At 41.9% G+C, this 27,717-nt stretch overlaps 1 protein-coding gene across 6 annotated transcripts in view; it reads right to left on the reverse strand.

Moving 5' to 3' along the window:
• The window catches only part of Ift81 (intraflagellar transport 81), a 155,747-nt gene that overhangs the window by 28,512 nt on the left and 99,518 nt on the right, over nucleotides 1-27,717 (reverse strand). For all 6 annotated transcript variants that reach the window (XM_059249699.1, XM_059249698.1, XM_059249700.1 and 3 more), the window contains 4 exons: nucleotides 26,300-26,384; nucleotides 20,310-20,473; nucleotides 18,974-19,069; nucleotides 16,388-16,534 (listed from right to left, as the gene is read on the reverse strand). In XM_059249699.1, coding sequence (XP_059105682.1) covers nucleotides 16,388-16,534; nucleotides 18,974-19,069; nucleotides 20,310-20,473; nucleotides 26,300-26,384 — 492 coding nt within the window. The remainder of the gene's footprint in view (nucleotides 1-16,387; nucleotides 16,535-18,973; nucleotides 19,070-20,309; nucleotides 20,474-26,299; nucleotides 26,385-27,717) is intronic.

Here is a 27,717-nt window from a genome sequence, read left to right on the forward strand (position 1 = left end):
ATCTCTGTGAATTTGAGGCCAGACTGGTCTATAAAACGAGTTCTAGGACAGCCAGGGCTACACAGAGAAACCCTGTCTCAAAAAATAAACAAAAAAAAAAATTTAAATTTTATTTGCATGAATGGTTTGTTGCATATATATATATGTGTACTGTCTGTGGGCCAGAAGAGGGGCCTGATCCCCTGGAACAGGAATTATGGCTGCTAAGTGGGTGCTGGGAATCGAACCCACATCCTCTGGAAGAACAGGCACTCTTAACCACAGAGCCAACTCTCTAGCCCCAGCATATCTCGTTTTATATTTCTAGTCAGAAACTTTTAAACTGGCAGCTGCAACTGAGAACCAAAGCCCAGTATACTCTGCTTCCCATAATCCACCTCCGCAAATAATTCAGGAGGAACTAGTGACAGACAGGGCTGAGCCAGAATGTTTTATCTGGATGGTTCCTTTAAACTAGGAACCGTATGATTCCTGTATGTTATTTCTCACCTTCGTTATAATGTTTACTACTGAATACTCCTCAACATTATCTTAAGGTGTTCGCTTTCTATAAGAACTGCTTCTCTAGGCTGTGGGAACTGGGCCAGGAGGAAAAGGATAGAGGTAAATGCTGGGCACTGAAAGTACCTAGAGGCAGTGGCCTGCTGTGGCTGCAGCATTATCAGCAACACATGAGTGGTAGTGTACCCTATCAACTGGGCCCTCTACTACCTGAAGATTCAGTAACAGCCGTAACAGGCATGTGCTGACTGCCAGTGCTCCCTGGAGCGTGACTGGCAGTCTGTGAAGGCACACTTCTTCCTGGGGCAGTGCTAGCTGGATGTGCCGAGTGAGGGTGAGGCCACTGCCAGTCTTCAGTGAACCTACACCTTGGCCAAGGGGCAGCCGCTCAGCTTTGCAGATGACATCCCTAAGCCCCTTGGCATCAGCAGCAGCACCAGAACAGGACTGAGGAAAGGCACATCCACCAGGAGAGTGAGCTGCACTCCCATCTCCCAGGCTCAGTGCTGCTGAGCCCGAGAGGGCACTGATATATCCTCGGAAGCACGAGGCAGGGAGAATGACGGCCACATTCAGGCCCAGCAGGCCGACATGGAGGCCAAGGACAACAAATACATGGCAGACAGAGACGAGCTCTTCTCTCGGGGGGGGGGGGGGGGGGGACAAGAAGGGAAACAAGGAAGAGATCCCTAAGCACTGGTGTGGCAAGACCAGCTCTGAACTGATGTGGGAAGCCTGCAACTCACCCATCGGCATCACCATGATGGCGAAGGATGCTGAGGAGCAATTGTAGGTGTGAGCCACCTGAGACCCGGGGCCCTCTGACCCAGGAATAGCTCATGCCCAACTCGGCCGTGAAGGAAGTCATTAATAGATTCTTCTATGAGGATGGCTGGCTAGAAAACGAATGAGACCCCATACCCTGTCTGGCCTGGCACCCTGGTCCGAGCTCCAGTCCCCGCATATAATCTGTGCACCTGGGTCTGTCTTCCTCCCTCAGGTCTGTTGACGGGTTCTAAACCACTCTCTCCTCCCCGTTGCTGGACCATGACCCCCCACTTCTGGGCTGGAAAGTAGGTGAGGGTGGGCTGATCACCACTGTTCTGTCTATAGTCACTGTTATCTCCGCTGTTCTGCGTCTGCGAGCACTTAAAAAAATTGGCTTTAAAGTTGTTTTCATTAAAGTAACTGCAGACTCACTTCAAAATAGAATTGAATTTTACAAGTCTCAGACTGACCAAGGAGGAAAAGTCTCAGACTGAACTCTGGAGGAAAGGTGGTAATGAAAGTTATATGACTCTTATACTTATTTCTATATCATCAAACATAGATTAAAATATCAATAGTGTAATCCCGTGTTTAAACAAGAACACCTTGGTCCTAAATGAAAAGGCTATACTTTTAAGTTGATTATTGTAAATAAATGCATCTTTTGTTGTTGGTGTTTTGTTGGGTTTTGAGACAAGGTTTCTCTGTATAGTCCTGGCTGTCCTAGAACTTGTTTTATAGATCAGCCTGGCCTTGAACTCAGAGATCTGCCTGCCTCTGCCTCCCGAGTGCTGGAATCAAAGGCATGTGCTGCTACATCCAGGTAATAAAGCATCGTAATTTAAAAGAGTAGTTGAGAATTTTATTCATAGATTATGTTTTAAAGATAAAACCTAGGCCAGGTGGCCCCTACCTTTACTCCCGCACTGGTGAGGCAGAGGCAGGAGGATCTCTGAATTTGAAGCCAGACTGGCCTACATGGTGAGCTTCAGGACAGCCAGGACTGCATAGAGACTCTGTCTCAAAAACAAAGACAACAGGAACAAAACAGGCCCCCAAAATACCCTGAGTGTTCTCTGCTTGTGAAGGTTTTTAAAAAACGTTTCAGGGAGGGGCTGGAGAGACAGCTCAGAAGCGAAGAACACTTGCTGTTCTTGCAGAGGACCCGGGTTCCTAGCAGACATGTGGTGGTTCACAACCATCTACAGATCTGGTTCTAGGGGATCTGTGGCTCTCTTCTGACTTCTGAGGGCATCAGGCATATATGTGTGCTCCACATACATTTTTGTAGGCAAAACACTTATATACATTAAATAAAATAAATCTTTGAAAGTTGAAAAATTGAGAGAATATTGAAAATAATTTTAAAGAAAAGTCATTTTGAACTAGCTATTTACAAGAATAATTTTAAGTGGGTGGGAAGACAGCTTAGCAGGTGGAAGTCCTTGCTATGCAAGCCTGATGACCTGCGTTCAGTCCCAAGAACCCATGCAGAAAGCCAGATGTATCCGTGCACATCTGTAATCCTAGCATTCCTGTAAAGTGATGGGAGACAGAGACAGGAGAATCAGCAGGAAGACCCTAAGCTATGCTGGTGTATGCAGCACAAAGACAAGAGACCCTTATGCAAGAGCAAGGCAAGAGAGAACCAACTCCCAAAAGTTGTCCTGTGACTTGCACATGCGTACTAGGCACGTGCATACTTGCACTTGAACACATAATACATAGATACATAAATCTTTCATTAAAAGAAATCAGTTTTGTGCTAGTGAGACACCTCAGTGGGTAAAGGCACTTGCAGCCATTCCTGACAACCTGAGTTCTAACCCTGGGACCCAAGAGTGAATGGAGAGAACCAACTCCCTCATGCTATCCCCTGACCTCCAATAGTGCACTGTGGCACACAAATATACATACATGTAAATAAGAGAGGGAGAACAGTGGTTGGTATGTAAAATGAAAAAAAATTAAATAAAAAAAAGAGCTACAAAAAAGGGAAAAATGTAAATTTAAATTTAAAATTAAAAGAATGACCTCAAAAGGAACAATTTAAAAATATTTTAAAAGATGAAGTGTTGTGTTGTGTGTGTTCATGTGTGTGAACTTGCACATGTGTGTGGTTATATCACACTGATTCAGGCCCTTATGTTTGAGCAGCAAGCACTACTGATTGAGTCACTTTCCCAGCCACGAAAATACTTTTAAAGGTGTGCCCGTGCCTGAGGAGGTCAGCAGAAGGCAGCAGATCCCCGAGAACCAGAGTTAGAAACAGTTTTGAACCACTATGTGGGTGCTGGGAACTGAACCTGGGTCTTTTGCAAGAGCAGCAAGTGTGCTTAACCTTAGAGCCACCTCTCCAGCTCCAGGCTTCAAAAAAAATTTACTGTATTATTATTATTATTATTATTATTATTATTATTATTATTACTATTATTGTGTGTGCTGGTGCCCAGAGGCCAGGAGAGAGCATCGGGTTCCCTGAAGCTGGAGTTATGAGCGGTTGTGGACTCTGGGAACTCTGGTCCTCTGAAATCAGAGCAGGAGATGCTCTTAACTGATGAGCCTTTTCTCCAGTCAGCAGGAAGTTTGAAAAAACAAGCAGTCATTTTAAAGGGAGTTTTTAAGGCAAAGGACATAAGCAACAAATCTTTGCAAGATTAAGATAAAAGCTTCTCTTTATGCACGGTAATGGTCACTCAAACAAATGTGCCATCATTAAAGTAAAATACAAAGCTTGCCACTGGGTGGAAAAATGCATTAGAGCAGCTAGCGGCAATCATATGTAGCCCTCTACATATGGAATCCAACACTGTCATTTCTGAAAGATCGGCCCTCATTCTCCATGTCTAGATCAGCAGGAATAGTGTTTTATGGTTTAGGCCAGTAGGTGCTAAGTGAGCACTCTATTATTTGGAGCTCTAATCTATCTGCATGCACTGGGTGTGGGTAATGGATTAATGATTTACAGAGCTGGCTCTGCCTTTAGGAACAATATTACAGACTCAGCTCCTTTGTGATTAAGATGGAACTTGACAAATGTTCTTTCTCCTTTTATCTACTCACTGTGTTTCTAACCTTTTACAGGAATGATCAGAGTCTGGGCTAGCCTATTTCCCTGACACCTTCCAAGCTTATTAGGAACGACAAGAGAGTTACCGGACTCTCAACCTCACTGTGCACACTTACATGAAAACATGAATCTGCCCCTGCTGAAAACTTTCTGCTTCAAGATCTGGCATGAAAATTACTTTCTAAGTAATTAGCTGGAAGAGTTTTACAAGACAACTACACAATAAGTACTTTCTGCTGTTCAAGACTATAAAGAGCTAGCTATGCATACTTTAAAAGAGAAATTCATAATTGTTCTTTTTGGAACAACTGGGCCAGAATGAGTACTTTTTTGTTCTCAAATCCTATTAGTCCAACATCCATGCCATTTTCCATGTCTTAATTAAATCATATCTTTGTCAACTGCCTTGTCAACTGATACGTATGACTTCTTTATATAGACTTCTTTATTTATATTCTACAGGGGTCTACAGGCTTGAGGGAGCTAAGGAGTAAGGAGATAAGATACCACCATCCACAAGCAGCATGGCTGCGTCCGGAGGCAGCATGCCCCATTGGTCAGCATCTGCCGTTCTGTCTGAATTCAGGCTGTCTTCTTCTGCACACCACCCATAGGCTCGGAAACTGCTCTCAGAGCCGCTACCTGTTCTAAGCAAAAAGAAAATGTTTCCAAGCAACCTTTGTTTTCTACTACAATGGCTGTCCGTTCACAACACTCAGCATAACTAGTGTGACATAAACATGTACACAAATTCTATCCCAACCTTTCCCAACCTGTTAGTATTAATTACATTTTTAACTTTAAATTAGAAAGTCTCAGCAGCCAAGCATGAACAAGGTGATTCTGAGCATATGGTAGTGACTAGTTAACCGCACTGTCTTCTCAGTCTATAATGAACAATGGGATATATGCTGTAGCAATCAGCCTTAAGTGAAATGCTGGCCCAGGACCATCTGTAAGAGGGTTGATCACACCCTCCCAAGTCTCTGTGAGTCTATCAGGGATCGGACCACCACACAGCTGTCACTGTTCTAACGAATGCTTCAGCTGCTGTCCCAGTGGCTTTAATGCTCCAGGAAGAAGATGAAGAGTTTTACATCTGAAATTGCATGCATCACATACTATTTCTATTACTGTAAGCTGAGCCACATTTATTTGGTCCTGTTTTGTTCTATCTCTTGGGAAATTTTAGGACCCGCAGGCCCTGCCATGATAAAGAGCACAATGTGATTTGAAAGGTTCTAAAAACACCTCAGGTTTGCCTAGGCTCCCTTGAAACGGTGGATGATTCAACGACAAGTGTCAAAATGTGGTTCCTGAGTCTCGGGGACCTGACAGCTGCGGCAGCTCTTGCCAGGATTCCCTTATCTCCGCGCCGCTTCTCTTTGAAGTCGTTAAAGAGATTTCACAATCTTCCCTATTTAGCTCTAGGATTTCTGGTGGTAGCTGCAGAATGCGACGCTTGGCTGTGTCTAAAGCCGCTTATAATAGTATTTGACTAAGCACATTTTCCAAGTTGCTAAGCTTCCTGTGATGGCGAAGTCAGAAAGGGCAACAGACTGCAAACCAGCGGTGACCTCTCCACCCATGGACCAAGGGAACGGAGCCAGAGGTTCGTTAGTGGCTCTGAAAAAATCCAGACCCAAAAGACATACATCACTCTGAATGAAAACCCTGGGAACACAGTCTAGAAGCGTAGGTTGTTGACTAAGAAATGGCAAAAATCATACAAAAAGACTAGGCTACAGGCTACCACAGGAAATAGCAAATTTCAGTTTCTGATCAGGCACATAAAATTATGTGAGGAAGCAAACAGCCAAGGTCAGAGTGAAGAGTTACATATGATTAGTTTTCTCATTAACTGAAGCTTGCAAAATAGTGCCAAGGCATTTAATATGAATATCCTGATTTAAAAAAAAAAACAAAAAACAAAAAAACCCAACTTTGACCAGGCAGGCAGATCTCTGTGAGTTTGAGACCACTCTGGTCTACATATTGAGTTCCAGGCCAGCTAGGCGAATAGTGAGACCATGTAGATAGAAAGGAAAGGAAGGAAGGGAGGGAGGGAGGGGAGGGAAGGGAGGGAGGGAGGGAGGGAGGAAGGTAAGAAGGAGGGAAGGAAGGAAGGTGGTCTGGTACCTAAGACATATCTTTGGCCAGTACTGGTTTCTTAGGAAGGCAGAAACCAAACAAGCGACCTCAAGAGTGCTGCATGTTATAACATCAAGAAAAAGCGCTGTCGGAGCATGTCCTGGAGGACCACAGTGACAGAGTTCAACAGGAGACAGTACTAGGGAGAGCATCCTTGAAGAGGTTCTTCTTAAGCTGCTTCTAGAAAAGCACACTGACAGCAGCACAGCACCCTGTCGGCGATGACTCTGGTCACAGAAGACCTGACTTCTAACTGCTGCAGCATGCTGTGCTGCTGCTCTAGCTCCACCCACAAAGAGATATTCTATGTAAAAAAAAATTGTGCCAGGTGGTGGTGGTGGTGGCGGCAGCAGCGGTGGTGGCGCACGCCTTTAATCCCAGCACTCAGGAGGCAGAGACAGGAGGATCTTTGTGAGTTCGGGTCTAGCCTGGTCTACGGAGTGAGGTCCAGGACAGGCTCCAAAGCTACAGAGAAACCCTGTCTCAAACCACTCCCCCCACCAAAAAAAAAAAAAAAAAAAAAGAAGAAGAAAGAAAGAAAAGGGAAGATCTTAAGATTTTGTTCCAGTATCTGAAGCTGTCTGAACTTGGAATAATGGCAGCAATTTGGACTTTAAACCTAGTCCTAAGACACAACCATATGAGAACGTAAACTGTTCTTTTAGATTTAAACTTTATTTTTATTTCATGTGTGAAGTGTCTGCCTGAACGTGTCTATGCACCACATGTGTGTGGTGTTCACGGAGACCAGAAGAAGGTGTTGGATCCCCTGGAGATAAAGCATCCCCATGTGGGTGCTGGGAACTGAACCTGGGACCTGTGCAAGAGTGGCCAGTGCTCTTAATCACTGAGCCATCTCTCCAGCCCTCCATATGAAGATTTGAACTAGAATCTAATAACAAACTAACTTACAAATTAAAATGCGGTTTCTCTTATAAGTGATAAAATTTAGCAAAGTCACACTGGGAAATCCTCATATGTTCCTTGAGGCACATATTTAACTCAATGATTTTTAACTCATTGATTATTTAACTCACTGATTTTCAAATCTTTTTTAACAGTGGAATTTTATTCTCAAACAAACTATTACTTGAAGGCCCGGTATACCACTCAGATAAACCCAGAACTGGGACAGCTGGAGGCAGAGGAGGGGATGAGAGCATGACCCTGCTGTCTGCGGAGGCACTTCTTCAGCCTCCAGCTGCTGCTCTGCTGGAGTGTGAAAAACACTAACAACAGTTTTGAGCTTGATGAAAGACTGTACACATACCCCAGAAACCTTAAGCCACACAAAACCCTTAAAAGTAACAGAAGAAAATGTGAATATAATCTAAATTATAAAACGTTGGAGAGGGGCTAGAGAGATGGCCCAGTGGTTAAGAGCACTGACTGCTCTTTCAGAGGACCCGGGTTCAGTTCCCAGCACCCACATGGCAGCTCACAACTGTCTGTAATTCCAGTTCCAGGGGACCTAACACCCTCATGCAGGCAAAACAAAAACAAAACAAAACAAAACAAAACAAAAAATTGGAGAAAAACCATAAAGGAACTGGGTTTTTTTTGGGGTTTTTTTTGTTGTTGTTGTTTTTTGTTTTTTGGTTTTTTTTTTTTGGTTTTTCAAGACAGGGTTTCTCTGTGTAGTTTTGCGCCTTTCCTGGAACTCACTTTGTAGACCAGGCTGGCCTCGAACTCACAGAGATCCGCCTGGCTCTGCCTCTCGAGTGCTGAGATTAAAGGCCACACCCCCACCCCCCACCCCCACCCCCCCACCCCCCACCCCCGCCTAAAGGAACTTTTAAATTCAAAGAATTAGTAGATCAAACTGTTTCCATTGTTAGAACAAACACAGCTACATTACAATGTGTCAGAAACACATGCAATTATTATTTTTAGAATCTACACACAGGTGTTCTGGGACATTCTTTGGCCTCTCTTCTGTACTGACATGGAAACATCTGCAAGACATGTTTCCAGAAGCAAATGCACAATAAACAAGGTATAATGTAACTCAGATTTCTCAGACTCACAGAACAACACTGTTTCTGTTTCTGTCTTTAGAGACAGACCTAAAATGATCTAAGGATGTCTTGTCAGTTGTTCTCTCTGGAAAGGTTGGACTGGGGATAGCAAACAGTCCAATAGTAAACAGTCCAATTTTCATGCTACAAGAATATTTTCAGGGGGCTTCGGAGATGTCTCAGCTCTATAGTTAAGAGCACTGGCCATTCTTCCGGAGGACCTGGATTCAATTCCCAGCACCCACATGGTGGCTAACAAGTCTCTGTAACTCCAGGGGCTCCAACTCCTTCCTCTGGTCTCCCTAGATACCAGGCATGCACATGGCATACAGACGTACATGTAGACAAAATACTCATACACATAAAAAAAGTTTTAGCTGGGCGTGGTACTATCACATCCATGCTCATAGGTGCTACACTGATCTACATGTCTCTTACTCTAACTGTGTTAACAAGAACACCATTACAATACATTCCTGCTGCAGACAACCATTACTAAAAACTATGTTTTTAAAGACTGAGCACACACTAACTGCTCAGTGAACTAAAATAATTCTTCCCAGCACTTCCTTACTTCATCCAAATCTAGGTTATTTAGAAGTAGAAAATATTTCATATTTATTTCTAGTAGCTCCAGTCTGAGTAACACTGGTTTCAAAGTTTAAGCTGTAAAGTACAGTTCTAGCTTTCAAATTCTCCACCCGAGTGACAACAAAAACATGAGAGTGTCAGGAGCCACCACACCAGAGCTTGTCACGCGGCCACTGGGGTTCTAGGAACTCTGCAGGTGCTCATGCAGTCAGTGCTCAGACGTTAAGGACTGTCAGTTACTGCTCTCATCATTCTACACATCCTGTGCATTCACATTCTTCAGCTCAGTGTGAGAGATGCAGACATTTTCCAAGGCCTTCCATCCAGTTGATGAGTGCCACTCAAAGGACTGAATCCCAGACTCTGTGTTCTTAACCCCTCCAGCACACCGTATGTTCCTCCACATGTAGTGGCACCCCACGGAATGACTACTCCACATGCTATGTGTAGTGGCACCCCACGGAATGACTACTCACATGCTATGTGTAGTGGCACCCCACGGAATGACTACTCACATGCTATGTGCAGTGGCAGCCCACGGAATGACTACTCACATGCTATGTGTAGTGGCACCCCACGGAATGACTACTCACATGCTATGTGTAGTGGCAGCCCACGGAATGACTACTCACATGCTATGTGTAGTGGCACCCCACGGAATGACTAGTCACATGCTATGTGTAGTGGCACCCCACGGAATATCTACTCACATGCTGTGTGTAGTGGCACCCCATGGAATGACTACTCACATGCTGTGTGTAGTGGCACCCCACGGAATGACTACTCACATGCTGTGTGTAGTGGCACCCCACGGAATGACTACTCACATGCTGTGTGTAGTGGCACCCCACGGAATGACTACTCACATGCTGTGTGTAGTGGCACCCCACGGAATGACTACTCACATGCTATGTGTAGTGGCAGCCCACGGAATGACTACTCACATGCTATGTGTAGTGGCAGCCCACGGAATGACTACTCACATGCTATGTGTAGTGGCACCCCACGGAATGACTACTCACATGCTATGTGTAGTGGCACCCCACGGAATATCTACTCACATGCTGTGTGTAGTGGCACCCCACGGAATGACTACTCACATGCTATGTGTAGTGGCAGCCCACGGAATGACTACTCACATGCTATGTGTAGTGGCAGCCCACGGAATGACTACTCACATGCTATGTGTAGTGGCAGCCCACGGAATGACTACTCACATGCTATGTGTAGTGGCAGCCCACGGAATGACTACTCACATGCTATGTGTAGTGGCAGCCCACGGAATGACTACTCACATGCTATGTGTAGTGGCACCCCACGGAATGACTACTCACATGCTATGTGTAGTGGCAGCCCACGGAATGACTACTCACATACTATGTGTAGTGGCACCCCACGGAATGACTACTCACATGCTATGTGTAGTGGCACCCCACGGAATGACTACTCACATGCTACGTGTAGTGGCACCCCACGGAATGACTACTCACATGCTGTGTGTAGTGGCACCCCACGGAATGACTACTCACATGCTACGTGTAGTGGCAGCCCACGGAATGACTACTCACATACTACGTGTAGTGGCAGCCCACGGAATGACTACTCACATACTATGTGTAGTGGCAGCCCACGGAATGACTACTCACATGCTATGTGTAGTGGCAGCCCACGGAATGACTACTCACATGCTATGTGTAGTGGCACCCCACGGAATGACTACTCACATACTATGTGTAGTGGCACTGTGTTGTGGGATATTTGTTTGCACTAATACAACAGGATAAAATTTGATAAATCTTCCCAAATGTGTGTTTCTGCTGTTCTCTACAGACATAGAATGCTAATGGTCTTTTTGCAGTCCAAGTTCAATTAAAAATTAAAGCTGGCTTTGGAGCTGGAGAGTGGCTCTCTCCTTCTTTAAACCCAAACATGCTTGTTAAAGAAAAATCTAAAATCTCTGTCTCATGTCAGAAGAGCCACCCGATATGGGACAGAAGAAAAGCCAAAATTAGGGGACCATTTTATTACCACTAATCTCAATTCTTGGTTCTATTTTGACTCTTTAAAACTTTTCTTAAGTTTTAAAGAATTTTCTTAATATTATCTCAAAATGCATAAACTTTCTGTTGTGATATTAATGGTCATATAGAGTACTAACTAATTCTAGAAATAGGCTTCATCTAGCTTCCTGCACATGATTTCAGGCTTGAGTCTGAAGCAGGTAACTAGTAACTAAGTTGGTGTACCCTAGATGTACTTAACAAATTGTGGTCCTTTAACCTCTTGACGAACTGCTACATATGACATTTTAAATGTTTAAGTTTTCTGCAGTGAACCATGACCATTCCAGGCAGTGACCTAAAGATGATGATGGGGCCCTCCAACAATAAATCCACCTGGGCTGGGCAGCAGTGGCACACGCCTTTAATCCCAGCACTCGGGAGGCAGAGCAAGGCAGATCTCTGTGAGTTTGAGGCCAGCCTGGTCTACAGAGTGAGTTCCAGGACAGGCACCAAAACTACACAGAGAAACCCTGTCTCAAAAAAACTCAAAAATAAATAAATAAAAATAAATCCACCTGGATGATGGTAATGTCACTAAGCTGACAAACACCACCCAAAGGTCAGCTTTGGACTAAAAACTGCTCAGGACAACTTCAAAGTGGTTAGATAAGATGGTCCAGCCTCATAGACTACCCCAGTCAGGACTTCAGATGAGCCCGGCACATTCCCATCACACTGAGGCTGGACAACAGCTAGCTCTTCCAGGACTTGATCATTATTTCAAAATTTTCAGGGTCCCCTAAAGATGCCATCACCCCCAGACAACAGAAAGTAATTTTAAGAACATGACACCTGCTGGGCAGTGGTGAAGCATGCCTTTAATCCCAGCACTCGGGAGGCAGAGCCAGGTGGATCTCTGTGAATTCAAGGCCAACCTGGTCTACAGAGCGAGAGCCAGGACAGGCTCCAAAGCTACACAGAGAAACCCTGTCTTGAAAAACCAAAAAAAAAAAAAAAAAAAAGGAACATGACACCCACATTCCAAAGAGGTGGGGTAGGTGGTTTTTGGTCATTCAGTGGTTGCTTGCTAGTTATTGGTTATAGTCAGGAAGGAAACTAAGCAAAGGAGATTAAATTCAGGGATCTCATTCTGAAAAGCAAAAGGACAGATATAGGAATGATAGGATAAAAGGATAGATTACTGAATTTACTTTTAAACTAAAAAAACAAAACAAAAAACAAAAAAAAACTGAGTAGTCTCATGTTTTACATTGGTATGGATTTTTGTATATTGATATAAACTTAAGGTTGTTTTTGTTATACTGTATATATTTGTATTCTTGTTTAAGGTATTGTACCTATACAGCTCATTTAACAAAGTAATTTAAAGTTCTAGTCCTTAAGAATTATTATTACAAACTATTTAGAATAATAAAGAAATGCAGGTTAGTAGTTAGTTATCTATATCAATCAAATTTGTACCCATGTGAGGTATGTTTTCAAAGTCAAAGAGAGATATATTTTAGATAGACAGGTGGTCTTCAAACGCTTCAGAGACCTACAGAATACGACATTTAAGATGTTTTAATAACATAAGGCTTTTCATGACAGTGAGACACGTCTGCTCCTGGCAGCACCAATTTACTTCAAAAAGGGATGATAGGCATTGAAGAACCCCCATATGGAGTTTGCTTTCATTGTGGCAAAGTTAGCCACTGGGCAAGAAACTGCCTTTTCCTCGACTTGCTGACAGTATGCTGTCTAAATTGGACAAGTGTGACACAGAAGAAGGCAACTGCCAAACTTTGCCAAGACAAGGTAGGACAGTCCTTCAAAATTCCTGCTTCAAATAAAAGTCTGTCAAATATTCTAGGCCTGTAGGCTGAAGATGGATGCCCCAATGTTGCAGAGGAACCTTGGATGACTTTCCAGGTAGCCAGATGTCTCTGTCATTTCTATAGTTTGGGAAGTTGTTTGCTTGGCACTTCCTGTTTACTCAGGTAATATTATATCTTTCTCTGGTCTGATGGGTTAAAGACTAGATAGTTATAGTTACAATTTTCCTTGTTACCAAAGGGGGAAATGTTGTGGGACATTTGTTCACACTGACACTCCAAGACAGACAATAAAGTTTACTTTGAATCAGAGGGCAGAGTTAGTGATTAGCTGGCCAGAATTAGCCATACATGTGTTAGAGGACCCAGGATACAAATAGAGAGACACAGGGAGTAGTAGGGAGGGGCTTAGAAAGATTTGTAGGCCTTTTTGGATCAGGGAATGAGAGAGAGAGGAACTCACTGGCTGCTTCTCTGATCAATCAGGTTTTTATCCTGATATCTGATTCCTGAGTTTTATTTAATAATAGAACAATATAAGTAAATGCTTCAGCACCCCACGGAATGACTACTCCACATGCTATGTGGTAACTGCATCTGTGAGTTGTCAGAAGCTTTGATATCAATTATTTAATGTGCTTTCCCTAGAGATAATCATCTTCATTTTGCAGATGGAAACTCCTCAGACGAGTCAATGAATCCATTCAAGGTAAACAGAAATACAGATTCTACTTTGCACAAATCTTAGCTGTGCAATGCTATCATTTCCCTGAGTGTCATTAAACTGTACAGTAAAAATGATAATAATGTTCTTATAATAAGAAAACAAGTTATGTGAAAACATCTAGCACAGAGCTCTGCATGAGAAGCTCTCAAAAATGTCAGCCCTGCTTCTTCACTCTGCATGTGGTTCAGTCACGGTACTCTTTACAAACACACTCTCTCTCTGTCTCTCTAAGACAGAGACTATGAAATCCCAGCTGGCCTGGCACTATGTAGCCCAGGCTGGCCTCAAACTTTTGGCTATCCCCCTGCCTCAAACTCCTGAGTGCTGTGATTACAGACATGAGCCAGCCACCACCCGGCTTTGTGCCACTATTTCTTTTTCATTTTTTCCTCCTCCTCCTCCTCCTCCTTCTTTTTTTTAAGACAGGGTTTCTCTGTGTGGCCCTGACTGTGCTGGATCTCACTCTGTAGACTAGGCTGGCCTCGAACTCACAGAGATCCGCCTGCCTCTGCCTCCCAAGTGCTGGGATTAAAGGCCTGTGCCACCACGTCTGGCATACTACTATTTCTTAACACCTTCTCACAAGTGCTTTGACAGATACATTTTTAAATATGAGGTGTGTTGTGGGGGGTGACTACCACTTGATACCAAATAAGAAACTTCAGTGAAGGCCAGCTATCTTACATAATTTTAAGTAGAACAAACTTCCTTCTTTTTGCCCATATGGCCTATCACTCTATCAAAGTTGAAAATAAAATTTGGTCTACCAAGATTTGTTCTTTATAAAATTATGCATAATGTTCCCCAATACCTTCTGTTCTTTTAGGTAATTGCCAAATAATTTACTTGATTTGTTCTAGTTTTGATCAGACATAATGCAAAAATTAAGTTGACCATAGCATTTCCAAAGCTATCTTTTCCACTCAAAAATATTCTTGATCTGCCATAAGCTACCTCAACACAACATGATGTCTCAAAATGAAATGATCAGTTTGTCACTGGGTTCTTTCCCTACACATTTGCATGGAGAGAATTCAAGGCATGATTCATGGCACTGTGATCACAGCAGTTAGAGTCTCCCGTCACTGGGCCTTCACTTAGATAAAAACGCTAGAAAGCAGCATGGGCCCCTGTAAGCAAAATTGCTGCATAATTAACCTTTTTGTTTCTTGGACATCAAAAATGCCATGAAGCACACACTCAGCTTCCAAGTACCATTTAAAATATGCTGTGTCTGATAGCCATCTGGAAGTAGATGCTAAAAGCCAAAGAAATTTAGTTTTTGAGGTATTTTTTTTTTTTTTTGTGTGTGTGTGTGTGTGTGTGTGGTTGTTGTTTTGAGATACTGTAGCCTAGGCTAGCCTAAGAGTTCCACCATCCCTGCTGCCTGGGGCCCCCAGTGAGTGCCGTGATGATAGGCTCGAGCCTCACATCTGACTCTCAAAGGGAATTTTTTCAACCAAATGTTGCCTTCTCCAAGTCACTACTTGCCACACTGGAAGGCTACACTCGGAAGCACTGGGGGAAACATCTACAGCAGGGAATAATCCAGTGTTTGGCACAGTGAAGGGACACAGCCAGTTTTTCACAGTATGAACTCAAAAACTTCTCCAAGTACAACATGAGGTCTGGACATGAGCAGCCTCTGCTGAGGAGCAGGAGCTGAGATAAAATGCAACAGCCTGTTAGAGAGTGAAGAGCACAGACATGGTGTGGGAATCCAGGTGGGGCCTGTCACGTGACTGCAGAGTAAGAAAGCACGGGGCAGAGACAGGACTCCGGGCTTCAGTCACTCCTTTATCCAAGATGTCTGCCTTGACCCTTCAGGGGCTCTTGAGCTAACTTAAGGAAAAATGATGAAGAACGGAACTTTTGCTGCTTGAGTTCAGCTATCAGTAATCAGTATTATTTGTCCCACTAACTTATGAGTCTGATGCAATAAATGCAACCATTAGAGCATTGCTCAAAACTTAAAGAACAGAGAAATGCATATTTAAAAACTTATAAGCATGTCAGATGAGGTCATTTTGACAGGTGCTAATCAAACACATACCACTGACAGAGTAATTTAGTGCTATTTTCTTAGCTTCTTATGGAAATACATTTATCAACAAAGATCAAGTTTTATTATCTATTTGATTCTACTAGTTTTGCTTTGTTTTTATAATTTAATACTTAAATAAATCCAATATAAGTAAATCCACTTCACTAAAATGTGAAAGTACTGGGGCTGGAGAGACGGCTCAGAGCATGTATTGCTCTTCCAGAGGACCTGAGTTCAATTCCAGCACCCATCCATCAGGTGGTTCACAACTACCTATACTGCATTCACGTGTACACACACACACACACCGACACAATTTAAAAAGCTAAGTGAAACTCCAGAATTCTATCTCACAAAACATCAGTCTCTCATGTCTTATATCCAGAATGTTTCAATATTACCTCAAAAAAGACTTTATGTGTATATATATATATTTTTTGTTTGTTTGTTTGTTTGTTTGTTTGTTTGTTTGTTTTTCCTTTTTGAAACAGGGTCTCGAACTCACAGAGATTTGCCTGCCTCCGCCTCCCAGGCTTAATATTTAATCCTTCAGCTTTCAGTAAGTTTTACAAAATGAGATTAACTTCTCATCAACATACACTTAAGAAAACTAAACACATCAGTGATTTCAAACAAAACCTCACTGTCATAACATGATCCACGAGATGTCTCAACTGACCTCGTCTCCCTTCAGAACCTCAGCGCCATCGAATTCCCGGGTCTGGTTGGTCTTCACCGACACTTCTCTCTCTAGGCTGGCTAACTTCTCCTTGGTTTCCTGAAGTTCCTCGGCTTTGGCTTCTTTTTTACGAGAAATGATGGATGCCTAATTGGATATTGAATATGAAAATAAAGTAAGAAATACATGCAGTTTCCTGTTACCTTGTGAAATGATCTAGTCTTTGGATTTTCGTCAGTGTAAATTGTCAGTACCAGCTCTGCTGCTCCTGACCAACACTGCTGCCTCTGCTGTCCATTCTCATCAGTTAGTATTCACCATGAGCAAAATGTGTATTCTCAAACTCAAAACATTCTGAAAGACAAATGCCGGAAAAAAAAAAACCCACTAAAATCCAAATATGCAACAGTAAAATATTCAAGCCTTCTTCAGTAGCTCTGAAGGGCACTGAAAACACCTTCTAGTATACAGAATAAGACCCATCCATTGTTTGTCTGCAAGGTAGGTTTCCACTCATTGGAAGAAAATAAGAATATCTATTTTCAGAACTACAAGGCAGTTCAGCTCACTAAAGTCAATACCAATATTTTAAAAATAAAAAGCCAAAATATCTACTACATATGATACATTTTAAAAAGATTTAAGGGGTTGAGGATTTAGCTCAGTGGTAGAGTGCTTGCCTAGCAAGCACAAGGCCCTGGGTTTGGTCCTCAGCTCTGGAAAAAAAAAAAAAGATGTAAACAATATTTGTCATGCATATGTGTGTCTGTCTCAGTGTTCGCATGGCACCATGTATGTACATAAGCTCATGGAGGTCAGAAGAGAGCATTGACATGGGAGTTACAGGAGGTTGTCAGTTGCTATGTGGGTGCTGGGAACTGAACTGGGGTCTTCCAGGAGAGCAGTAAGTGCACTTAACCACTGGGCCATCTTCCCAGCCCAAGATTTATTTATTTTTATTTGTATTGTGAGTGTGTGTGTGTGCGTGTGTGTGTGTGTGTGTGTGTGTGTGTGTGTGTGTGTGTGTGTGTGTTTGAGCATGTGTGCTCGAATGCCATCTGTATGTAGATGCCCACGGAGACCGGAAGGCGTTCAATTTAAATCCCCTGGAGCTGAAGTCACAGGTGATTGTGAGCTGCCTGACCTGGATGCTGGGAACATAACTGGGGTCCCCTGCAAGAGCAGCAATTGCTCTTAACTGCAGAGTCATCTCTCCAGAATTTTAATAAATAAGATGTAGGTTAAAGTTAAACACCAGGAGGCTGGAGAGATGGCTCAGAGGTTAAGAGCACTAGTTGTTCTTCTAGAGGTCCTGACTTCAATTCTTCAATTCCCAGCAACTAGATCTGATGCCCTTTTCGGATGCATGCAGACAGAACACCATATATATATATAAAATTATATATATTTAAAATTTAAAAAATATATATATAAAATAAATATATATAGAATTTTTAATATAAATATATTGTATTTATATTAATTAATATATTATATTATTAATATATATTAATTAATATAATTAATATAATATAAAATAATATTTTTTTTAAGTTAAACATCAGAATCATCAGATTTGTGCATGTGTTTACATAATCCAAATGGCTGCTCTTAAAGGTAAATGAGCATTTATGTGAGCTACAACTCTGGAAAATTACCTTTATTTCTCTTTCTTTTCCTTCCTTGCTCCCTCTCTCCCTCCCTTTTATTGATTGATTGTGATGGAGTTTCTGTATGTAGTCGTGGCTATCCTAAAGCTCACTATGGCTGGCCTTGAACTCACAGAGATCCTCCTGCCATTGCCTTCTGAGTGCTAGAATTAAAGGTGTGGGCTGATACCATTAAACCCAGCCCTGGGGAATTTTCTTAGATGAATCACAGTGTTCATGTTTCTGAAGGCTATCGGCCAATTGTGGCACAGACAAATACCACAGGGTAAAACAAATGTGACAGAAAGGTACTGTCTAGTACAAACCCTTTAAAAATCTATTTTTCTTTTTATTAAAAATAACTAAAAAGAGGGGCAAGGGAGGAGTGTTTCCCCATATGCAAGCACTCCATGTTAAAAGACAAGGAAGTGAAGTAGCACTCTGGGATCTGTGGTGTAGGCAGGTAACAGAAACAGAAACTTCAGCCCAAGCTGCGGAGCTCAGAGCTCACAGAACGGAGAAACATGATCCCTCCAGATCAAAGTGCCCAGCATCTCCCTATATCCAACAGTGTTGAAGCTATTAGTTAACTCCAACAGTCAAGAAGCAGAAGAATTTGAAAGTTGGAAGCTGTATATCATATAATTACATCTCTTGAAAAATGGACAGCAAAGTTACAGTTAACAAATCAATACTTTAATCTGACAGTGTCCGTATGTTTTGACTCACACCACCTCACATAAACGTGTCGTTTAGAAGACAGAATTGCACATTCACAGAAACAGGCACGCTGCTGCCCTCCTGGTGTCTCTGTTACAACGTGGAGGTTAGTGATGACAGAAAGCCTTTGTTCTGTGCTTCCTCCTCACCTTACAGACAGCACGGCCTTCCCCACAAACTACAGACTTAAGTAAGTGTGCCAAGACAGAGGCCCTACCTGCTGCCGGTACAGCGAGAGCTTGCCTTCAATCGGCTCATTTCTCATCATTTTCTTCTCAATCAACTGGTTGATCTCCGTGTTTACTTCATTGACCTAAGAGGATAAAAGTGAGACATGTTCAAACTCTCCCTGTGAGAGCCAGGAGTGGTAGTGCACACCTCAAACTCCAGCACTAGGGAGGCTGAGGCAGGAGGATAGATATTTCAAAGTCAGATTCTGCTATACAGTGGAATTCTCTCAAAAAAAAACCGACCAACCAATCAAAGAAGCAGACAAGCATACAGCCCTCCCTGTGATCATGTAAACTAGTGAACTCAGTAGAGACACCAAGCACACACAGCTTGTTTACAGTTCTCACCATTTCTGAAGTCATGAGGAGCAGAGTTCCAACTACTGTAAGAGGGGACTTTTATAAGCACTTTTAGAAACAACTTAAATTTAATAGCAATATTTGTACAATTTGATTACTTCTACAGATTGAATCCGACGTGCCTACATGATCCTGAAGTATTTATAGGAACTATTCTTACATTGTTATGTGGAAGGTACATTCTACAAACCTGAGTTACCCACATACCTCAGCTCTGACTTACAAGTCACTAAGTCACCATGTAATCCAGACAGACATTCCCCAGAGGCAGAGTACAGGGAGTTCATGAACCCAGCTGAAAGCTGACCTGGAACATCCAAAACTCCTACTATCCTAAGGGTCTGTGGCCCTTTGATAGGTATTATTTACACTGATCATTACCCTTTCTAAAGTAATAAAACTGACTAACACCAGCCTCTCAACAAGGAAACAAAATCAAACATGGCCCCCAGTACATCCATCCTTCCAAAGTCGAGGCTCTCCTTTAACCTGTGACCTCAAATTTAAGTCATATCTGACTTGGACGTCTATGTTGTCTAAGTAAATTAACAGAGCGATATGGTTAGAATTAGACATTTAATTAGAGAGACTATTAAATAAATTAAAGAACCAGCAAATAAAAACCTTTCAATTTTCATAACTTTTAAAAATGTACAACTGAGCAGTGTTTTATTTATAGGGAACAAAACGTTGTAATACGTTACCAGAGTCAGCGAGCACTGAAATAAAGTCTAGTCAAAGCATACACGAAAAGCTTCAAATATAAAACTAAACCAAAATCTGATATTCTATTATGGTTATTCTGAAGCAAGAACACGACATTCTAGAATTTTCACAAGGACAAACCATCAGCAGAGCTGTCCGCCCTTAGCCCAGGCTAGCTCTAGAGTCACGAGTAGGAACCGTGCAAGTACTCTTCACAGGACAGACAGAGCGGGGAATTAGAAGGTGACTGTCACTTACTTTAGACTCCAGTTCGAGAAGGTCAGACTGGCCCATAGCTGGCTCAGAAACCACTTTTTGTAAAAAATGTAATTCCTTTTTCTTGCTTTCTAATTCTTTTGGGAATTTTTCAGTGACCATATATGAATTAAACTTTATCTCCTCCTCTAGTCTCTTCATTAAACCTTAAAAAAAAAAAAAAGTAAATGAAAGTTTAGTTCCGGCCAGACCTACACAGAGAAACCCTGTCTTGAAAAACCAAAAAGAAGAGGGGAGGGGGGAGGAGGAAGAAGAAGAGAAGAAGAAAGTTTAGTTCAAAAGCATAAGTGCTATGATACTCTGCACTCTGCTTTAGAGGTAAGGCATGGGCAGTGTGTTAAAGCAGCATCTATACAGTACCATAAAAGATCACGGAAATTAGCGATGAGTATAAATTAGTTAATTAGTATGAGTAGAAATCACAATTTACATAGAAGAATATTTACATAATTATAGTAAAAGTGATGTTATGATCATTTTAACTCTGTAACCTAATTCCTAATTATAAACTCTGCACAAATGACCGTTACAGAATCAGATCTCTCAGTTTTCTACTCTGCCTTCTAAGTATTTAAGAAGCCAGTGAGTCAAATGAAATCTACCCAGGTCCTCTGCTACACAAAAAACATTTTAGTCTTTCTTCCTTTTCTTTGTTCTTTTTCTTTTTTGCTGTTTGTTTGTTTTTTTGAGACAGTGTCTCTATATAGTCCTGCCTGTCCTGGAACTGACTCTATAGACCAGGCTGGCTTTGAACTCACAGAGATCTGTCTGCCTCTGCCTCCTGAGTGCTGGGATTAAAGGTGTGGGCCACCACTGCCCGGCTCTGGCTTGACTTTTAAAAACCATGAGTTTCCAGCTTAAGTAATCTATGTATGAAGATTGCATAATAAATATGGCCCAACGCCTTAAAATTATTTTTAGTTCTCTTGTATAAATAGAACATGCAAATTTTTATTAATGCAAATTCACAAGTTTTCTGTTCATTCTTTCAATGTCCCCCATCCCCGCCCCTTTTGAGGACTGGAGAAAGGTTTAATGAATCACAGTCTACTAGGTACTCATTCCCAGGCATTTTCTCACTAACGCTTTGGCTATGTGGGGACCAGCCTTCTCATCTCCAGGTACTTCACACTTCCTATAAGCAAAGGCGCATGGAATCAAAGCCTAAAATATTTTTTGAATGGAAAATTCTTAAGTATTATTTTTCTATTTTAAAAAGTTTTGAAAACACAAACTAACCCTACAGTGACAAAAAGTATATCGATGATTGCTTGGAGAAGGGGAAGGGCCCTGAGGGAGACATCACAAAGGCCACAAAAAAATGTTCAGAATAGGGGCACATCTGCGATCTTGATCAAAGACTGATGGTAGTCTGGGAATAGAGCTCAAAAGTAAGGCAAGAGTGTCTGCCCAGCATGCATGAGCAATGAGAAAGGAATCCTAGGCCCCAGTTCCTGCCCACTCACAAAATGTATGCATTACATATAATATTTTATTTTTATCTCTATTTCAGCCGATTTTTCCTGACTTGATTTTCCCTTCCTGTCTGTGGAAAAGATTGTGGTTTTTGTTTTTGTTTTTCATCCAAGCTTAAGCTCAACTCCCATTTCCTGTTGCTTAACTGTTTCCTAGAAACTGTACATTGAAGCACTACATCTTGCAGGAAGGCTCCTTAAGCGAGAAGGATAAACAACTCAAAACAGCTTCAGGAAGTTCCTGAAACTGACCAGATTTACTAGGCCCCACCCTCCCAAAGTAAGCAATAAAGCTGCTGAGAGTTACTCTCAGACTGTGATGGGTCTTCTTGGTTGCCAACCTAACTACGTCTGGAATTAACTAGAACCCAAAAATAGAGGGCACATCTGTTTGGGTTTTTAGTTTAATTTGAAGTAGGAAGATCCACTTCTAATCTGGATCATTGAGGTAGGATGGCATGCCTTTATTCCAGATCTTTTGATCTGGGAAAACCTGCCTGTGATCTGGGCCACACATTCTGCTGGAAGCCTATATAAGGACATAGAAGAAGGAAGTTTTTGCTCTTTGCCTGCTTGCTCTCTCAGTGCTAGTGAGAGGAGGTTAGGGTTGCAGTCATTTAGAGAAGGGTCAGATGGGATAGCAGACCCTTGGACAAATTGTTGTTAAAAAAAAAAAAACCCCCACCAAAGATGTGCTGCCCCTTTGCCTCTAGACCCAGACAATTAGGAGCTACACAAAAATGAGTTCCAGACATTTCCTGCCATAACCTAAAGGATATGATATAACACAACTGGCATAATAAACAAAGTACCAGATATGTCTTGTGGGATGTTTTCTGCTGTTATAGATTGTATACCATAGTTGTCAGAGGGAATAAGTTTCCTAGATAAAATAATCCCAGATAAAAATGGGATGTCTAACTGTCAGAGGAAATGGGTCTGCTAATGATACTGATGTGATGACATAACCTGCTAGAGGATATGGCAATTTCCTTGCAGCTGCAACTCTCCAACCAGTTCAAACCAAGCATCTCTAACCTGAAGTAAACACCAATCCTGAGCTTGTAACTACTATATAGAGTTGAAATTCTCCCAGATCACCTACCCTAACCATTATAAAAACCCTGCCCCATTGCTACTCAGGGTCTCTTCTGCTCTGCTGCTGTCAGACTGACGAGAGGCTCGAGTTAACTCATAACAGTAAAAAGTCTCTTTGCTTTTGCATCAAATTTGGTTTCTTGGTGGTCTTTGGGGGACTCTGAGTACAACGACAGCAAGCCCATTCTTTCGCTGGCATTTGAGCTTATTTCTTTGGGATTCCAGCATATATTGAAGACCAGTTGAGACATCAGCCTTGTGCACTGAGCAACTAATAGATTCTTGGAATTTCCATTCACAGCTGGACTGCAGCCTGTAAGTCATTCTATTTTTTTTTTTTTTTTTTTGGTTTTTCGAGACAGGGTTTCTCTGTAGTTTTGCGCCTTTCCTGGAACTCACTTTGTAGACCAGGCTGGCCTCGAACTCACAGAGATCCGCCTGCCTCTGCCTCCCGAGTGCTGGGATTAAAGGTGTGCGCCACCACCGCCTGGCCTGTAAGTCATTCTAATAAATCTCTTTTCTAAACACACACACACATTCATTCTATAAGTTATATTAGTCTAGAGCAGTGGTTCTCAACCTGTGGGTTACAACCCTTTTTTGGGGAGTCCCATATCAGATATCCGGCATATCAGATATTTATATTACAATTCATAACAATAGCAACATTACAGTTATGAAGGAGCAACAAAATAAGCTTGTGGTTGGGGTCTCCACAACATGAGGAACTGTATTAAAGGGTCGCAGCATTAGGAAGGTTGAGAACCACTGCTCTAGAGAACCCTAACGAATACACTGGCCAAGCTGTAAAGACAACTGAAACAGACCAGCTGCCTGGAAGGAGAAAGTATCCTAGCTTCCTGGAAGAGGTGTAGACCAGAGACCCTTGGAAAGGACCCTCTCCAACCTGTTGAGCCGCCTGCAGACTGTGCAGTGTGCTCCAGGTTCCCAGCTTTGTGAGCTGTCACCCGTGCTGGGGTGGGCTGTGGGGATGTAGCTCTCTTTGAGTTGTTTCTGCTCCTATGAGTGACCCCTCACCTATATTCCTTTTAAGTAACCCCAATAAAACTCATGGTTCACCAAGCTAGACTTTGGTATCCCTATTTTGGTCTGTCATGGGCTCCCTATCTGGGCTAAGTAGACATGTGTTGCCTCTCCCCAGGAAAAGTTTTATGACACAACCCTCTCAACTACTAAAGCAGAATATTTAGTAATTTTTGATACACAAATTACTTTTCGATATTAATCGTTAAATAGCTGTAATTTAATGGAGACTTTTGAACATTCTCTTCCTTTTATAATAGAAGCATATAAAGAGCATGTCCTACACATGAAGGCAAAACTCTTCCTGCTGACAATTAGCCTCTGGAAAGTAAAATTTAGGAAATGAAGAATTAAAGGACACCAGTACCTAAATGCACGCTCACTGCTTAATCTGGAATTCAGACTGGGACGAGTGAGAGGCAGATGTATTGGCTACTCATCTTGTAAACAGGAGTTTCGTATTCATTTCTTTTTATTAAAGGGTTTATGTCTGGGTGTTTTGCCTGCATTACATGTCTGCGCACCATATGTGTGCAGTGACATGTGTACAGTGCCCATGGACATCAGGGAAGGACATCAGATCCCCTGGAGCTAGAGTGACAGATGGTTGTAGGCTGTCATGTGGTTCTGGGAACCAACCCTGGGTCCTCGCAAGAGCTACAAGTGCTAAGCCATTTGAACTACTGAGCCATTGCTCCAGTCCCTGTATTATCTCTTTTAATAGTTTTATTGAGCTATCATTTACCTGCCACGAAGTTCGACCATTTACAGGTATAATTCAATGGTTTCAGTATATGAACAGGTGTCCACCACAATTCGTTGGGTCATTATCATCAGCTCCCAAAGAAGTCTCTGAACTCATCTGCAAGCATTTACTTAGACTTCCCCCAACCACAGTTTCTTCCCAGCCCTACATAACCACTGAGTTGATTTCTATCTCTATGAATTTTCTTATTTTAGATATTTCTTATAAATATGTGATGTTTTATGGTTAGTTGCTTACCGATATGTTTTTGAGGTTCATGTATGTCATAAATAGGTATTAGTACTTCATTCACTTGGTGACAGAATAATATTCCAATGTATGGATATGCCACATTTTGTTAGTCTATGTATCACTTTAGGAACATGTGGTTGCTTCAACTCTTGCTTATCACAAATAATGCTACTAGGGACATGTATGTTGGAGTTTTCGTATGAAGAGATGTTTTAGATCTAAGATTAGAAATAGTGGTTCAGGAGTTGGCGAGCTGGCTCATCAAGCAGAGGTGACTGCTTCCAGGTCTGGTGACCTGAGCTTGACCTCTGAAACCCGTATGATGGAAGGGGACACCAACTCCCACAAGTTGTCTTCTGACCTCCATACTCACACTGTGGCACATGTGTTCTCTTACAAATAAATGTTGAAAAGAAAGAAAGAGACAGCCAATGGTGACAATTTTTAGCATTTTGAAGAATTTCTGAATTGTTTTTCAAAGCAATTATATCCTTTTTATATTTTCAGAAACAAATATGAGGGTCCTAATTTCTTTCCTTTTTTTTAAGATTTATTTATTTATTATGTATACAGAAGAGGGTGCCAGATCTTATTACAGATGGTTGTGAGCCACCATGTGGTTGCTGGGAATTGAACTCAGGACCTCTAGAAGAGCAGTCAGTGCTCTTAACCTCTGAGCCATCTCTCCAGCCCCGAGGGTCCTAATTTCTGTACATCTTGCCAACACTTATAATTGTCTGTTACTTTTATTATTGTCATTCTTTGTATCATGTACTATCTATAGTTTGCTATCCCTCCCTTAGCTAGACATTTATATTGTAATATTTCTCTAACACAAATAAGAACTTTATATTGTTTTTTGCTTGGGTAATCTCCTTTCTGGTGTGCAAGAACACTTTCAAAATGCCCGGGATGGATTTAAGCGGGTTATGAGAACAGTTCATCACTGTGCAAAACTGTACAGAACTCAGCCGGGACACCCACATTAGTAACCTGTTATTCTAGAAATGAAGCCATAGAAAACATTCAGATTAAAGTCCAGTATTTGATTCTTTTTCTTCATAGCCTTGACAAGGATTCATGTTTCTTCCATCCAACTTTTTCAGAACACCCATCCTAAGCACACAGGGAAGAGCCTGCTTCCACAGTTAACATTACTTTCACCCCTTGATGGGAAATAGGACATAGAAAAATGTTTTTGAAAACCCATGGATGTTTTTATCAGGATTCCCATTGACCAGGTAAGAAAGAAGGCTCCAAAATGCTGAGGTAATGAATTCCCACTAGTCATCTTAAGGAGTACCCTGGTGTAAACGACTATTTTCTAATCATCTGCACCATGTAATAACTTCACTTACTTTCAGGTTTTGCATCCGCTGCAGCATGCCGCATACTTTTCAGCTGGTTTTGCACTCTTTGCAATCTCTGCACCGCGTGAAACAGCTTTAAACAACAATTTCATTTATTACTTGCTCAGTCTAGTGAAACAACACTCACATAGGCAAGCAATGGGAATACATGGGATTCCTACACTACAGAAGAAACAGGTAAATACTAAGAAATAAGTTCACTAAACCAAAAATGTAATTAGTTTTCTCACTATATATTCATGTAAATTTAAATTTTTATTTATTTTGTGTGTGAGAGTGTGTGTGCCTGAGTGTACGCATGTGTGCCACTGTATGCAGGTGCCCACAGCGGTCAGAAGAGGGTGTCAGATCCCATGGAATTAGTTACAGGAAGGTGTGAGCCATCCTGTGTGGGTGCTGGGAACCAAACACAGACCTTCTACAAGAGCAGCAGGTGTTCCTATCTACTGAAGCATCTACCTGCAAAATTTAAAACATGCTTCCAGAACATTTTTCTTTAGTTACTGTTTCAGTTAGTGATTAAAGAAAGATCTTTGTGGCTGGTGTGGTGGCATTTGCCTTTAATCCCAGCACTCGGGATACAGAGGCAGGAGGATCTCTGTGAGTTCAAGGCCAGTATACATAGCCAGCTCCAGGACAACCAGGACTACATAGAAAGACCCTGTCTCCATAAATGAATGAATGAATGAATGAATGAATACTATTCATTGGAGAGATACATGCAACAGCCTTTCCTTGTTAAGGTTTCCTTAACCCGAGGAAATGTGAACATTCTCAGTAACGCTTCAGCATCAGAAACTGACACTGAATAACCACGGAGGCTCCAGAAATGGAACTCACTGCTGCAGTCCAGCTGCTGTGGTGCCAAGTCAAGCTCCCATGGAGCCAAACAGCTCAGCGGCCAGCTTCAAGTGGCCATTTAGAAATTACACTGATTTGAAATATGTTTTTAAAGTTTAAGACAGATTTTTAATAAATTAAAGTAATACTTTCAAGCCAAATAATTTCTTCTTTAAGGTGAAGTTTAAAAACACAGCAGTGTGGGTGATTCTGAGGCCCCAGATTATTTTTAATTAAGAGTATTTTGTGACATTGTCAACAGCAGCAACACCTTTTTTGGGGCTCCATACTGTGTGTATAAGTACTGTGTTTTGGACTGCAGTTGGCTCATGTTGTTTATACAGAGCAGAGGATCATTTTACTGTGTAGCAGTACGATTAGCTGTTAATGGAACAGAATCTTTACAGGGCACCCCACATCTAAGGTAGTAAGAATGTTCTTTTGGTTTCACTGATCACAGGACCCTAGACACATTATTTCAGTGGCAAAGAAGCAAATCTTGTCTCAAAAGAAAAAGTAAAAAGAAAGCTGGGGATACATCTCAGTTGTAGAGTGCTTGTCTAGCA

This window comes from Peromyscus eremicus, chromosome 23, assembly GCF_949786415.1.
Source record: "Peromyscus eremicus chromosome 23, PerEre_H2_v1, whole genome shotgun sequence".
NCBI lineage: Eukaryota > Metazoa > Chordata > Mammalia > Rodentia > Cricetidae > Peromyscus > Peromyscus eremicus.